General features: G+C 42.1%; 2 protein-coding genes across 2 annotated transcripts; one reads left to right on the top strand and one right to left on the bottom strand.

The window, feature by feature from the left end:
* Nucleotides 1-1,048: 1,048 nt before the first annotated feature.
* gltpd2 (glycolipid transfer protein domain containing 2) lies at nucleotides 1,049-4,544 on the bottom strand. The gene is given in 5 exon segments (XM_034550349.1): nucleotides 1,049-1,667; nucleotides 1,796-1,827; nucleotides 1,829-1,978; nucleotides 2,155-2,213; nucleotides 4,475-4,544. Coding segments are annotated over 5 exon segments (930 nt in total).
* A 3,568-nt stretch (nucleotides 4,545-8,112) lies between these two features.
* On the top strand, nucleotides 8,113-15,094 carry chrne (cholinergic receptor, nicotinic, epsilon). The gene is made up of 12 exons (XM_034550348.1): nucleotides 8,113-8,182; nucleotides 11,746-11,879; nucleotides 12,088-12,132; nucleotides 12,308-12,417; nucleotides 12,532-12,687; nucleotides 12,885-12,985; nucleotides 13,065-13,265; nucleotides 13,726-13,840; nucleotides 13,946-14,060; nucleotides 14,156-14,363; nucleotides 14,654-14,787; nucleotides 14,927-15,094. Exons 1-12 carry the CDS (start codon nucleotides 8,113-8,115, stop codon nucleotides 15,092-15,094), a joined length of 1,557 nt encoding a protein of 518 aa, XP_034406239.1.
* The last annotated feature ends 1,813 nt before the right edge of the window (nucleotides 15,095-16,907 follow it).

Below are 16,907 nucleotides of genomic sequence, written 5' to 3'. Positions count from 1 at the left end.
CTTACACACATGCTGAATAATCTGCAACCCTTTGATATTCAGGTCTTTTTACAATATCTAAGCCAAAACAATCAGATACAATTAGGGAAACAGCATTTGTTTAAAAAAAAAAAAGGTCCACAAAATGTGTCAAGGTAAGAGTGTCACACAGAGCCGATTATATCCACCATGATGATAGTAAGTGAAGATTGGTCTGTAGCAGAGCACTAGAACCTCTGCTGGATGGTGGATAGCATTACAGTTCAGTCATTGGCATTTAAATGTCAGAGTTATCACATTACTCAACCAAGCTACGTTAGAAAAAAGGCATCTGGATTCTTTTTTCTTTTTTTAATTTAATAATTCTGAACGTGAGACAATTCTGAACGTGAGACATTTATTTCCCACACTCACAACACAGATACTATGAAGCACCATTTAGTCCTTTGTTCAGCACATGTTGATTGTTTTTGTGTAATACCTCTTTAAAGGGAAAGATTGGTCCCAGATTTAAAGGCTACAGGCAACGAGACCAAGCCAGTTTTGGAGATAGCATACTAAAATAAGCCTATAGCACATTTTTCAATAGAATTTTCAATGTAAAAAAACAAAAACATGAACTCTACAATCTGATGCAATCATTATAAAATTACAAAATCACCTCCCCCTGTGACAAGTGCTGAGAACATTAGAAGCTTAGCAAATGCTGTAAGGATTGCAGTGGTGTTGCAGTGGTGCCTATTTTGTTATGTGCACCTGCTTAAATAATTTACATTCTGTGTTTAGCCAGCCTGAATGCATCAGCTGTCTTTGACATGTTCCCAAGGCGAAAAACCGAGTCATAAAATGTAATAAAGAATGTCCACAGGCAGAAAGCAAACTGACTTTTAGTATCAGTTGATTGTTGACGCAGCACTTTGGTTGGGGAGGGGGGGGGGGGGGGGGGGGGGGATTTTTATTCACGTTTCCTTGAGAAGTTTACACCAGTTTCTTTTGCTGGATGTTTATATGTGATGCCCAGGAAACGATGAGGGCAGTGCAAATATGGTCAAGTCTGATAGCCCCTCTTCTATGGCAAGTCCAGCATGTTATTTTCCTCAAGGGCTTTCTGTGTCCTGTCATAAACCTCCCCAATGGCCTGAACCACTCTGTTCAGCACCGTTTTCAGCTCCTCCTGGCTCTGCACACACACCAGCCTGAAGAAAGAAACCTCGCTCTGGCATGGCAATAAGGCCAGCTCGGCAGCCCTGCGGACAAACCAGGTGTGGTGGTTGGCGAGGGTGCTCTGGTAGGCCTCTCGACACAACTCTGAGGGGCTCCTTAGCCGGCCGGCATCTGGCGTCTCAGCCAGCTTCTCCAGGAAGAGCTTCAGCCAAAGCAGAGCGCGATGCAGACGCAGAAGAGTCCTGCATCCAGAGTCCGTCTGGTGGTGGAAGTCCACCACTCCTCGGTTAAGCTCCACCCAGATCATGGAGCGTACAGAGTAATAAGCGCCAGTGTGCTGTGAGGCCTTCTGATTGTTCTTTGTTCCAGTCTCTGTGCTCACACTGTTTATTGAGTGTATATCTGGGCCTAGCTCTGCTTCAGGGTTACCTTCTGACAACAGGGCCAGTTGACGGATTATAGAAGTCTTGCTTTCAATCTCTTTAGATATCAGTCCCACCATGGGGCCCAGCGCTTCCATAAACCTGGAGGAGTAACCCAGAAAAAGATGAATCATCTTACAGAGTCCAGCATGCAATCAACCATACACTACTTCTTTCTTTCTGGCTGTAAATGAATCTTCCTCTCCTCTCCTCTTATCTGATGATCTTACCTCACAAGCTCGTCCCAGCTGGACAGATATGGCTTGCATCAGCACGTCCGAGGTTGTAGGCCGGTTGCAGCCAGCAGGTGGGGAGAACAGGAGTGACACCTGGAAGGTCTGACAGGGCACCCCTCCATGACCAGGGGGCCCTTGGCCCCCATCGGCCTCACTGCTGTTGTACAGCTGGTGGAGCTGACAGTGGGGGGAAGGGCAGTATGTGAGTGTGAGGGCGATTGACAGGGGACAAAGAAAGAGAGAAAGCGGAAGTGTTTCACTGCATTCAAATTAGCCATCTGCTTCACAAAACCAGCCTGATTGAGGAAATGTAACAAGTGAGGATATGCTTCATAATCTGTGTGATCTCTTACCGTGTTCACCTGATTATATCCTTTTAAACAAGATTCCCAGTGGTAATCCAAACCTCCCTCTGCAGCGAGACATTATGAAGAGAAACAAGAGAGTTATTGTTTGAGTCTTCTTTTGTCTGATAATACTGCAACTCTGTTTCAAACACAAGGACATTATAGGCCTACGTAACATGTGCATTTCAAAATTAAATATTTATTAGTTTTCATTTACATATTAATTATAAAGAAATATGGGTCACAATGACTCAATTTCCATAAATTGAACGTGCAGTAACAGATTTTTTGTTGGCCACTTGGGGCCGACGGGAACAAGTTGTGCCCTTTTCAGGTAATATGAATAATCAATTTACGTATCCAGAACTTACAGAGTAACACTACTAAATCATTTAGAGCCATGTTTCCGGTTACCTGATGAATTAACCTGTTTTTTTTTTTGCTCTGTTTTATGTCTCAGACTCCTGGGGCTGGGGGAAAATATTTGGCTGTTTTTTTTACGTCTCTTAGAGAAGGCAGTTGGTAACAAGAGATTAAACTATTAAACATCATCACACAGTATACACACCTTGTTGTGTATACTCACACTCATGCAACTGTAGTGTCAAAGTAGCTTTTTACTTCTGACAGTTGCAGTCACGCTACAAAAAACACATACGCTGTGTTTCTTTGTGAAGATTATCTAGCTGAACAAATATGTTCGTATCATAAACTTGTGTTTACCACATCCATTATGTTCTGTTATAAGCCTATTGGCTATTCGCAAGGGAACCAGTGTGCTGCTAACTTCAGTGGTTGGCCAACAAATAAAACATCCACTCTAAGCGCCTGTGATTTGACGGCCTGCATGCCCTACTACCTTTGAGCACTCATGGCTCTTCACCTGAGTCTTCCACAAGCTACTAGCTGTGTGAGTACTAACAATAGCCATTTTCATTGTTTACTTTCATTAGGATAAGTTATCATAATGATACTTTTGGGGGGAATGGCTTTGGAGGGTGGCTTGAAGAGATGAGCGGTCAGTTTTGCCTACTTGGCAGTTTACTTGCCAGATTGAGAAACTTTTTGAGCTGTTGCTGCAAACTACTTTTCATTTGAAAGAGGTTGGTAACACTGGGTTTATTTTTTTCGATTGGATAATTTTTTTAATAGCTTACATTTTTGTCGTTTCTCTATTTTTACCTACCCAAGCGTTTAAGATCATGCAGCACACAGACAAGTAGATATACAGAGTAGATAGACATATAGAAATAAATAACATTCTTTTGACAGCAGGCCATGATGCTGAGTTTTAATCCCTTTGAGCTCATTCCAGCCTGTGACAAAGCAAACCCAGTGATTTTAATTGTCTCTCAAACACTGACTTCCTCAGCACACATCATGTGCACAAGATCAGTTGCTGGGATAAATGTTGGACCCTATCATAATCTCTAATGACACGCATCCAACCACCTTACAACCAAAAGCCATACAATCTGCCGGTGCTACATGAGTCATTAATAGAAATGCCGTTAAGCATCAGCCTCCAAACTGACCCTGGAAGACTTTCATGAACAACACGCTTCCTGTCAGATAACTTGGCGAGTAAGTCTCACTGAGCTACCGAACGCTCTCAGTTCAAATTCAACACATTCTTATAAACATGCTTCTCTAACTTGCCGGTGACCTACTGTAGATGTTGCCAAAAATGTCAACAGGGACGTTTGCCACCGCAAACTAAGAGCTTGTGTCTAAATATAAGTTTCCGAACTGAGTTACTATGAGGATGCAGAGCTGGCTGTTCATGCTCTTCACTGAACTTTCCTTACAGCTCAGTTTGCACTCTGAAATCTCACTCAGGTCTCTGAAATCTTTGAATCAAATCCAAGCAAGAGAAAGAGATCACATGATCTCATTGAACATTGTTACACTGCTTACCAGATTTCTGTTTTTGTTTTCAGAGGCTGTTTTGCATTATAAACCTCTAGATGTCTGAGAATTTTTATCATGTATAAAAAAGTCATTATTTAGGTAATCGTGTATCCTCTCACACTCCAAAAACATGTCAAATCACATATAAGAAATACTTATGTTATGCTATTAAATAAAAAATAATTATAACATTGAAAGGGTGAGCAATACGTGGTTTGACCATCGTGCTCGATTCTGTAGCCCCCACACCATGTGACACATTCCTGACGAGGAGCGTATGCATTTCAAACAAGGGAAGGATTGTACAGATTAATAGCACAAGGTAGAAACCACACATACAAACTCACACACAGACACACATACACACTCACACACACACACACACACACACACACAGAGAGAGAGAAATACTCACGGATCCACAGGGAGCCGAGGAACAGCAGCAGGACTAAGATAGCAGCAGCAGCCTTGCTCTTAACACCCATACTGAAGTCCAGTTTGGGGTCTGCCAAGTCCCTCTCTGTTCCCTCTCTTTGTCGCTATATTTTAACTCCTCTGTGTCTCACAGTCCTTGTCTCCTTGGCTGTCACCACAATTACTCCTTACTGGATCCCTGACTGCGAACCCCCCAACCCCCCCCCCCCCCCCCCCTGATCCCCCCCCCCCCCCCCCCCCCCCCCCCCCCCCCCCCCCCCCCCCCCCCCCCCCCCCCCCCCCCCCCCCCCCCCCCCTGCCCCCGGTCCTCCAAATCTTTCATACTCCTCCCCATAAGCTTAAATAAAAAGTTCTCTCAATCATTGTACCTCACAGAGTTAATGTGTAACTCTATTGTACGACAGCTGTTTTCTCTCGTCTCCTCACTGTGACAACTCAGCCTGCTGTCGCTCTTTCTTTTTGGTTTTTCCTTTGGCTTTCTTTGATTCACGCCTTTCCTCTTTGCTGCCTTTGTGTCTGCCTTTCTCTTGTGGTGTTGCTCAATCTGAGAGTCCAGAGATCACCCACTGGCTGATAATGCAGAGCGAACGCAGCTTGTCCGCCAGTAACCCCCTTCCTCTAGATTTATCTTCGACATAAGTGCTATATTCCTGGTCAGTTCGAATAAACACTTGCTCCCTTTTCTCTCCTCCCACCACTACCACCCTCCCTCCTGCCTCCTGCCTCCACCCTCTCCCTCTCCCCCTCTCTCTATAACTCATTCACACACACCATTAGAAGCACCACCACAACTACCACACATTACAACTGTGTTCACACACATTTCAGTGAGTATTTCAGGAGACTCTCTCATTGTAAACAAATGTATTTCCCTAACTCTTCTATCTTTATTGCCACCTAAAGTAAAACTCTGTATTAATCAATTAAAAACAGATTGTGTTGTCCCACAATTTGCTTTAGGTGGCTGACGAAAATGATACCAAATCCACGTTTGTCAATGAATAACAAAGTCGAACCAATCTCATTCTAGCTGAGACGGCAGAATGAACAAAGATGTCCATTGATGCTAATCTAATTCTAGATATGACAAAGACATCTGCAGTTCTACAAAACATAGTGGGAATCTGTTTTGGAAAAATAAATCTAATTTCCTTTCCCTTGTCACTGTATCTTTTACAAAATGTTATTCATAGTCTACATCCTTTTATATTTTAAATGGCTTATTATTTAGAGATTACATCTGATTGTCGAAGTCTAAAGTCCGAGACATGTCAGTAAAAGTGGAGTAAAGATGTAGTGCATGAAGGGTGTTCCTATGATTATCACCTCTGATAGTGATAATTATGGGAAACCAATTGATTGGTCACCATCACGGTTTTCTGTCTCAGACATTGAACTCCACACTCAAGCCAAACCACATGTGTGCTCCTGAGGAGGGACTTAACAATGGTATTTTGCAGTGGAGGAGTGGGAAAACGTTGAAAGACGGGGAATTAATTACTTGTCTGGGAGGGGCTGGTCATGGGGCAACCAATGAATGATCCCATCTGAAATAGGCAGCAACTGACAAGGGAAGCCTGTGAACCCCCTTGAAGACATGTGACTCTACATGGCTGGTAATCTCAGATTAAATGCTCTGATAATAGTCATTTTAAAATAGATAAAGTCCTTCAAAAATGTATGTTTGGTTAAAAATAAAGAAAAAAAAGCAGAAAGCTGTCATAGTGAACAGGTGCAAAGTACTTAGTAGACGAAGCACGTGAAACATGTGACTTTACCCTGTTTGACTTCATTTATATATGTGGGTCCAGTAAAGCAGGAAAGACGTATGTTGTTACAGTCGGATAAAATCACATTGTATTCTCCGTCAGCTTCTGCACAAAAGTTAGATCAACGCATGTCGCGAGTCAAAACATTTAATCTTGTGATCTTTTTTTCCTCTGCTTCATCGTTTAGTTTTTTGTTTAAATTTAAGTAGAGCACACCTATCCAGAGCTGGATGATTGAACATAATGGCAACAGTGCAGACGTTATAGTATGTATGGGAATAGTATGGGAAACAATCATAATTGTTTGTGATTTTTGTGGATGTGGGTTGAGGTAAACCCGAGAACTTCCATTTGCAACAAGCTTTCAAAATGTTACGCACATCACAAAACAGATGTGAAAGTGAATGATTAATTTTACCGATAGGACTGTCAAGGATGCACAGCAGGCACTGGCGATTAGAAACATGTTGTCATTGCATTATTCAAATAGAGCTCTTGGTCCAACTGCATGTACGTACAATGTTCTGGATGCAACTATATTTAGAAAAACAGCATATCTGTCTGACATTTTGCACAAGGAGGCCTCCTTTTCAGTTACTTTAAAAAACTGCTGAATATAATTGGTTGGTATTGAGAGAGGAATTATTGGCTTCAGCTATACAGAAGATGTACATACATATACCATATTGATAGGTACCTTTATCTTAAAATGTAAAATGCCCCTCTTATCTTTTAAATCTAAACTCCATACTATTTTTGCTTTGCTCTGTGAGCAAGATCCGGCCCTTCTTCTGTCTCTGAGCTCTGAACTGAACTGAAATGAGTGCGAGACATATAATCTGCCTTCTGGAGGCTCCAGTTACCTTGAAGAAGTTCATTTCTGTTTCCCCAGCTGTATATTTAGAAGTACATCACATACTGTGCAACTCACATGGCACATTCCAAAAATCTGTCTGTGTGTTGCCCTTGTGGCACTACTTCTATTACTCGCAGCAAAAGTAGTCCCTGGATTTTAAATGATTGAATCGTCATGATTGTCCATCTGGTTTGTTCTTTTAGGAGTTACCTTTGCAGCAGGATCTACTTCTGTTGCTCCAACTGATCCTAAAGCAGTTCCAAGTCTCTGTCTCTGTGGAGTTTTATGAGCATTGTTCACCTCCAGCCCTCTGAGGCCGCTAGACTGGTCTGCAGTCACTCTGTCACTACTGGAGTCCTGCTGTTGAAGCGGCAAGGCTCTACAGAGTATGTATTAATACTCCAGACACATAACAGGGAGAGAGCAGGCCTGCACACCTTGCTGCACCCACGGGTGCATGTATCTCCCTGCTTTTTTATTGTTTTTTTCTTTGCTCTGTCTGACACACAGATCCACGTATTCTATCAAGGCAATAGTGCCATTGGGGATTTTCATCATAGTAATCCTACAATGTATGACACATATCAAACTAGAACTATTATAATCGGGATATATATACAGTATATATATATATAAACAGATTTATCATATTGGTGCCATACGTAACAGCATAACATCTAACTATTGTCTACATTTTGTCACAGAAATGCTTTAAATAACTCGGCTCAGATAGTTGTTGTCTAATGATCATGATGATGATTATTGTGGGCGACCGCAGTGTGACTTGAAGTCTTGGTTTAGTGCTTCCCAGCTGCTGTGAAATCTGAGCCATGGATAGCAACAGCCGGGGTGGGCGACAGTCAGGGCGTTTGGTTCAGGGATTTAGGGCTCTTCCTCTTCGTTTGTACTCTCTCTCTCTCTCTCTCTCTCTCTCTCTCTCAAACTTAATATTTAGATATCGTGCAGTGTGGTGCAGTGGAGTGGTCTTGGAACATGATGGCAACACGCAGGTTTTGGATATTTTTTGGAGTCGTCACTGTTCTCGGGACTTTAATGGTTCGGGGTAAGTGGTGCAGTGTCACATGTTTTGGCACATCCTCATCGGCTGGCCGGCTGCCTTTTTAACGCAAAATGCCTGATGATAGACAGAAGATCAGTGTTTAGAGAGACAACCAGCTCTAAAACTCTTACCACATTGGTTGTCATGCCAGAGAAAACTTGCCATACTTAAGGCCCTTGGAAAACTTCTACACACATATTGTTGTAAATCACTGAATTTGTGTAGATTATACAAACTTTTGTCTATTTTTTAACAGTTTTTGTTGTTGACATCCGTGCATGACACCATGCACCTAATTTGTAGGCTTGCATGACTTAGTAAAACATTTAGCATACAAGGCAAACCGGATATAAAATAAGTTTGGGATTTATCTCTTCTTGTATACAGTAAGTGCGCCGTCCACAGGGCTCCTCTGTTCCATAACCTGGCCCACGATTAAGTATTACTTAAGACAAAGAAAGTATCAAGTAAGGCAGAGTGTCGTCCGTGCTTTGTCATGAGAGCAGCACTGTGTGAAGCTGTTCTGGCGGCTCAGATGACGGCATGCAACAGGAAGGTAACAAAGGCTCTAGTAGAAGCAGAAGTGAGAGCCTCGATGGGATGGAAGTTTGAAAACATACGTTCTACAAATCCATTGGGCGAGAGGGAAAAGGTATGACGAGTTGCTCTCGACAGCTGTGGACAAGTCTCCTGTCCATCTTTTTGGCAGAGGTCACTGGAGTAGTTTAAACATTCCTCAGTGACGAGGTGCCGGCATGGACGAGATAGACCCTGAAATGTAGACTTCTGGAAAGCATTCATTAGGATACTGGAAATAGGATGAAGGACGTCCAAAAGGAACAATGCAGACGCTGTTTTACACCCTTACTGATACACTTTAGATGAGGCTATTTGATCTCTATACAGCAGCTGTACTTACAATCTTGTTATGAATTAATATTAGTTCTGATATTAGGAATGAACTCGTCTCCTCCTTCGGTCCTCATTGAGTTGGGATGATCAGGCAGTGATTTTTAGTACACTGGAAAGCATCTGACAGGCCTGAGATGCTGCCGAGACTGCAAGATGGATAAACTCTTTTTTCTTCTTGCTCGATCAAATGTTATTATCTTTGCTCCTTGTGTTCAAAATGGTTGCATGAATCGAAGTCTGTATTGAACAATGGCCCACGGTCAACTCGGGGGAGCTCGGCTTGCCTTTGCCCTAGTCAAACAGTGACGTTGTAATGTTTACCTCCGTGGCCATGTTGTTCTGACCTGTTGTGTGGCCTGCCCTCGAGTCGCCTTAAATGGTCAGTTCAGGTAAATCACACATATTTTCTCACTCACAGCGAGGGCTCTCTAGCGATTTCATCTGTCAAAGTTACGAGATATCCAATCCATTTGACCCTTATGATCAGCCCTGCATTCCCTCAGTGGTCACTTGCAGGCTCTGTCTCTTTCCCATCATCCCTCTCCTGCCTCTCTCTGAGCAGCTGCAGGGTGTAACCAGGTCATAGCAGCAGACGTCAAACATAAACAGTACGTTGTATGTACATGATAATGGAGTGGTGCAGGAATGAGTCCTAAAACTCGGAAATGAGTCAGTATTTTTGCACCTCTGGTTCCGGCTTGTCTCAAAGTCAACAACTTCCACTGCATTGTGAAGATTATCTTGCTGAACAGAATGTGCCATCATAAACGTTTTTTTTGGCACAGCTTATTTTCAAAAAGCTTATTTTTCAAAATCTGAAGGAAAATCACTTTTTTTGAGGTAACCATTGCAACGCTAACTTCCGGGGCTGGCCTTCAAAAATGCATCATCCCTGATCTGTGTGAGTTGGCAGACTAAACTGTATGCAGAAGAACATCACATAGTGTGTTTCTCATTGCAGAGTGCAACCGTGTTTCCTTAAAAAAATGGTGTTATATGTTCAATCTATACGTACCTGCCACATGACATCTGAGCATTGCACTGATTTTTCATAGTTTATTGTAGAAGGCAAGGCTGTCAACTTTCTGCCTACATTGCAAAGACCATTTTAGGGTCTTTATAATATTTTCCAATGAAGTAGTGTTGTTGGATATGTTTTGTTGAAAGTGGAGGAAGTATGGATCAAATGGCCTAAAGGGATGCTTCAATGCTGCTGGATTTGGATGAAATACAAAGGAATTACACTTTCTGTTATACAGTTGTTAATGATTAAATATTTACCAATATTTAATCATTAACAACTGTCAAACCTTTGGAAAGTGAGAAATCTCTCCAGTGTCATCACACCGCCCACTACACAGATTGTCCCACGGGAGAGTTACGATTGTAGCTCAAAACTATGTAGCATGTTTGTGCCTGATTGGACCAGGCGGACCTGGGAAGGAATTGATCATGGGGCATGACATCTTTACTGCTTTGTAGTATGTGTTACATGTTTGCTTGAAGATGGAATTGATGATTATTGTAGATGACCCGGGTGTGACTTAAAAGTGTCCTAGTTTACAGTTTCCCAGCTGCTGTGTAATCTGAGCTATGGATAGTGGCAGCTGGGGGGGAATAGGCAATGTGTCAGAAATAACCTCTGCCTTAGTCTCTCTTCAAGTTTATTCTGAAATATAGTGTAGCGGAGCAGGACAGAAAGGTTGCAGTTGCCTTTAAGGTCCGTTTTGAGCATGTTTACTAGTCTCTAGACTCTTCATATATATGACATCACATGATGCCAAGTTGGCTCAAAATGTCCATGCCCATTATTTTATTTTACATGTTTAAACATACAGTACAGGTGCTTCGAAGGACGTACAATTCTGAAGAGCATTATTTTGCTTAATTTTCTCCACATGGTCAAGAACATTTTTCTTAAAAAAAACAACTACTCAATCAACGATGGACAAGATTGGAAGGCAATGACAATATTTATGATCTCAGGGTGTCAGTGTTAATATTTGAGAGTCCAGATAGTGAAGAATCAAGAATCAGAATAAAACAGGAGACTCGGAGGCAGTGGGTAATAAACAAAAAGTGTCCTTTATTAAATAGGTTGGGGTAAGGGGATGGGGCCAAAATGAATTAAAGATTCCCCCTGTCCGGGGTCTTTGGCCTTCAGCCTTCTCCCAATGCGAGGCAGTTCCTCTGTCCTGTGTGGGCAGATCAGAGGAGAGTGCTGAGTCTGCTTGATTACCTCCAGTTCGATGCAGCTTGCCTCCAGTGGTTCAGGCGATCCTCTGTGTCTTCTGCCCAGCCTGTCTGCTGCTGCGCCCCAGCTCGGTGAACATATGCTTGCTCTAATCACCTTAAGGGCTGCAGGTGTGTCCACTGCCACGTGCCTGGTGGTTTCGGCACCAGAACGAGATAGTAGACTCCCTCTATCGCTTGAGCTCTGGGATCCGCCACCTGTGCTGGGGCTGCTCGGCTTTCCCCCCTGGTTTGTCACAATATACACATAAACTGACTCCGACTTAGTTTACCTGCCTTCCAGACTGATTACTATTAAAGATGTTTTCTCCTCACTCCGGTCGTAAAACATATGAATCTGACATCATTTCGTCACATATGTATGTAAACTCACTCCATCTCTCATCTTTGTTTTCATGCAGTGCAGTGTAATGAGGAGTCCAAGCTGATCAGCGACTTGTTCCAAGGCTACAACAAGAATATCCGCCCAGTGGTTCATCCTGAAGACAAGCTGGAGATTCAGATCAAGCTGACCCTCACTAACCTCATCTCCCTGGTGAGAGCTCGCTCTGGTTGCACCAAAGCCTGGCTGCAAACATCTCCAAACAGCAAATGTAGCAAAAGTAGTTCACCATCATTCCCATAGGACAATAAGCACTTTGTCCAGGTCACAATAATAGCTGTTATAGTCACTGCGGGAGTAGCAGGGCATGATCTATATCTAAAGCTCAAATATTCACACTGCTTCTTCACTTATACCACAGAATGAAAAGGAGGAGACGCTTACGACTAATGTGTGGATTGAGATTGTGAGTTTTCCCTCTCTTCATACTTGTGATTTTTTTCTAATGTTTGTACAAATCCTGGCAAAACATTTGGGAGTTCATTTTGCATCGCAGACTCTGTCCTGCTCCCTTATTCAGCCCTCAGTTGTGTCTCGTTTTTAATGTCACTGGTGACCTTTCTCTCAAATATCATCTACAGCAATGGACTGATTATCGCTTTACCTGGAACGAATCTCACTATTATGGCATTGATGTTATTCGTGTCCCGTGCAAAACTGTCTGGCTCCCTGACATTGTCCTGGAGAACAAGTAAGGCAGTTACAGAGGAGTGACATTGTGCATCTATTTCCTTGCCTGTAGTGTCATCATACATAATCTAGTCTGGTGTCAGCTGTTTCTGTTCTTTTTCCTCAATCTCTGCAGCATTGATGGCAAGTTTGATGTGGCTTACTACGCCAATGTGTTGATCGGGAGCAATGGTTGGATGTACTGGCTGCCTCCTGCTATCTATCGCAGCACGTGTGCCATTGAGATCACCTACTTCCCATTTGATTATCAAAACTGCACGCTAGCATTCAGGTGAGGAACAATTCTATAATTCCAATATATATACTATATATAATTGCTGATTTGTTAGTTTGTTTTATTTTGTACATGGAGCCTGCATGGGTTAAACAAATAGCAAAGCCCATTGGGTGGGCTTCAAACATGCTCATAGAATTACATCATAAAATACATTTTCTGTTCTGTTCTATCCTTACTGCCACGACCCCTAGATCCCAAACGTACAGTGCCAATGAAGTCGACCTCATCTTGGCTGTCGGAGATACAGGTGAAACTATTGAGTGGGTGGACATCGACCCCGAGGCTTTCACAGGTACAGTACATCCACATTCAATACTCTAATTTCCAAAGCACACAATGCCTCTCCGGCTTATTATGTTGTCACCTCTCAGAGAATGGCGAGTGGGCCATCGTCCATCGTCCAGGCAGGAAGATGATCAACACACGGTACACCAAAGATGACCTAGAGTATCAGGAGATCTTGTTCAATCTGGTCATCCAAAGAAAGCCCCTCTTCTACGTCATCAACATCATCCTGCCCTGCTCCCTCATCTCCTCATTGGTGGTGCTGGCCTACTTCCTACCTGCACAAGGTCAGTAAAGACGTTGTCTCATTCCCTACAGATACAGTTAGATTATTATTGTTTCAGATGTGGCGATATTACAAGAATGTTATAAGAATGTTTTGTACTTTAGACATAAAACAAAATAAGAATTAATTCTAGGTATTCTTATTCTGACTATAATTTAAAAAAGACCTGATTTTTGTATTGACTTTTCTTATACAAGTAATATAACAGAGTAGTATAGTCAGTAAGTATGTTGTCAGAAAAACTCTGAAGACAACACTGTTATGTCTTTTTTTATTATTATTATTTTGTATTATTATTTATGCTCCGAGTAATGTTTTATCTCTATCCCTGTAGCCTTATTTGCTGCTATAATAAAGCCGAGCACAGGGAATGTACTGGATGTATTGGCTCCCAAAGCTGGTATGTTATATTTTATATTTGTGTTCCTCTGTCTCCTAAGTCTCTGTTGTCTCCTCCACAGCCGGGGGACAAAAGTTGACCGTGTCCATCTCTGTCTTGCTGGCTCAGACTGTCTTCCTCTTTCTTATTGCCCAGAAGATCCCTGAGACATCGCTCTCAGTGCCTCTCATCGGCAAGTGAGTCTGTGTGTGTTCTCTGCTGACCTCTGCTGGGCTTTTTGTTTCTCCTTTAATCCACACCGTTTGAGTCTCCAACGGAGATATTCTCTTTGTCTCCCTCAGGTACCTGATCTTTGTAATGTCTGTCACTACTCTCATTGCCACGAATCAAATTGTGGTGCTGAACATCTCCCTGCGTAACCCCAGCACTCACACCATGTCGAATACCATCAAACATGTAAGGATATTCTCTGCAGAATTCAGTCAAATGTGTCTATCGAAAAGAGTTATTTTGTGTGAACTAACTTCTGTTATCTTCTTTGCCTCCCGCAGGTGTTTCTGGAAATGGTACCTCGCTTCCTGGGCATGGCCCCACTGGTGGATGACAGTGAGGTGACAACCGAGGTGAACGGAGTGAGGGAGCGGCGGCGCAGCTCCTTTGGCCTCATGCAGAGAGCAGAGGAATATGTACTGAAGCAACCTCGCAGTGAAATGATGTTTGACAAACAAAGAGAGAGGCATGGTCTCACACGATCCATTGGTAAGATGGCTGTTTTTAAACCTATGACCCATCTCTAATATCGGCACCAGCCATCAAGTCCCAGTCGTATTTCTGAACACAGTGTTTTGGTTGTTTACATGTGATACAAATGTTGTTTCTGTGTAGTTTGTATCACATTTATTCATCTCCTTATATGAGCCATTGATTTGTTTGATAGAAGCGTATTGTTTTTGTTACATTTTTGCCTCATCACCATCAAAGATGCTTGTGTCTGGCTTTAACGTTGTGCCATACTATTGTCTGACTGTCAGTGTCTCCTTCCCCGCTAGTGGATAATATGGATGTCAGCAGCACCGCTAACCTGTATAAGAGTTTGGCCCAAGCTGCACCCGAGATCAAGCAATGTGTGGATGCCTGCAACTTCATTGCTGAGAGTACGAGACAACAAAATAACATTGGATCTGTGAGTGTCACTTTGAACTTTTAGCCAACATCAATGCGATTTAAATGTCTATTGATTTGATGTTTTCCTATCTATAATTGTTTTAGGATAGCTGTTATCTTAGTTCTTTAATCAATATTCACTTGATTTCCAAATACAGGAAATTGAAAGCTGGGTACTGATTGGGAAGATGATCGACAAGGTGTGTTTCTGGGCTGCCATTCTCCTCTTCATCATTGGCACAGTGTGGATCTTCTTAACGGGACACTTCAATCGGGCGCCGGAATTTCCGTTTCCGGGACAGAGCAAAAAATTTGTTCCGAGTTAAAAAACTAAAAAATAACTAATCAATACCCTTTTGCTATGATGAAACCTTTCAATGGGTTACTGTGCCTCACACTGTCTATAAGGCTGAGCGATCTTGCTCACTGAGTCCTGGGCTCAGATTCAGGGTTGAGTTAGATAGCAGCTGAGGGTTTCATTCAAACCTTCAACTTAGTTAGAACCAAGTTCTTCATTTTAGTGTAAGTTCTTTGGATGTATACATTAAAAAGGTGGAACAGGTCTAGTTAGAAATAGTGATATATTTTAAATCATAATCACCATCATCATTACCGAATACAATTCATATTTGTTTTGTGGTATAAAAGACTTAAAGCAAGTTCAGACTTCAGGTCAGAGGTGGAAAAGGTGGTTTCATCATCATGCAGAGGAAGTTATTTCTGTTGAAGCAAATAATGTTTCATACCAAAACTACGATGGTATTGTGTACTGTATTGCATGGATCCATAAGCACTGTGTTTGGATTCATAAAAAGCAATACAGAAGGTTCTTTAACTGATTAACTGTTTTTATTCCCCTGTGATGTGCTGAAGTTTTCAATCTTTCATGCGCTTCTACAAATCATCCATGTATCACACGGAAAAAGTATTTGATAAAGTCTGGAGAACTTTCCCCGCATGTACTATGTCTTATATGTGGAGAACCTGTATGCACTTTGAGCCAGCCAACACTGAATCAAAGCCTTATTCTTGTTACTATGACGTATTTATTAGAAAGTATTTTTAGGGGTAGATGGCTTGGAGGTACATTGTCTTGATTCATTGTGCCATGTTTTTTTTAAATAAACATTGTATTGTGTGCATTGTGACTTGCCTAATCAATTTATTGCAAAGTTTAAGCTATGTAAACTGCCTCACATTTAGAATTAGGAAAGAGGAATTGTATGTCAAAGTAGTTGTGTATGTACTTCATAGACTACATCGGAATGGGCCATATGCAGCTCAGAAAAGAGGAAATGATAGAAAGCAGTCACATCAGCATTGTGGGAAATATGCTGTGTGTATGTCTGCTGCTGTTCTTCAGGGATGTTGCTACTTATCTTAGCTAAAAGTGTAACTATAATGTACAAAAGTCATTTTGTAATCGGATTTCTAAATCACTAGTTAGACTTTTGGTGTCAGTGTGTTTGGACACTCCCATGTGGTGTGAACATGTATTACACACAAGTAGAAAGGGCTTTTCCCCCAGTAAAAGCACCACTAGAAGGGTCTCACTGTGACCAATTGTTGCTGATATCTTGTAGTATTTTCTTTTATCCTATAATTTATTTTACCAGTTCACCTCAGTCAAAGAGTTCCACTAAAAAAAGTCAGTGTATTCGTAGGCCTATATATCATCTCATTGAGTGCACAGGTCCACAAGTTCATTAAGAGGAAGGGGGGGGAAACCACATAAGCGGACAAATGTGAGTAAGCTTCGGAGGGGGTATTAAGAGATTAGTAGTACTAATACAATCAAAGAGTAAGCTTTTCTACATCCCTGGAATGGGTGTGGAGGGAACTGGTTTGAATGTGTGGCGATTGTCTAGTGCCAAATCCCTGTTCCGCGTAAACGTGTGTGCGTCATTACATCCCTGACGGAAGGAGTGCGGGTGGTGTCACAGTTAGTTAAAACACAATCACGAAGCTACTTGTGCGCGGATGAATACATAATCACAATCATTTCCCAGAAAAGCTTATCTTGTGTGGCTTGTATTTAAAATGGAAACGTTGTGGAGAGAGGTGATGTTTGGAGCTACTTGGATCCTGAATTTCCCTTAGGGGATCAATAAAGTACTTATCTATCTATCTATCTAACCC

Source organism: Cyclopterus lumpus, chromosome 14 (genome assembly GCF_009769545.1).
Source record: "Cyclopterus lumpus isolate fCycLum1 chromosome 14, fCycLum1.pri, whole genome shotgun sequence".
NCBI lineage: Eukaryota > Metazoa > Chordata > Actinopteri > Perciformes > Cyclopteridae > Cyclopterus > Cyclopterus lumpus.
Note: the sequence above shows the minus strand (reverse complement) of the source record. Positions and strands in the feature narration are given on the sequence as shown.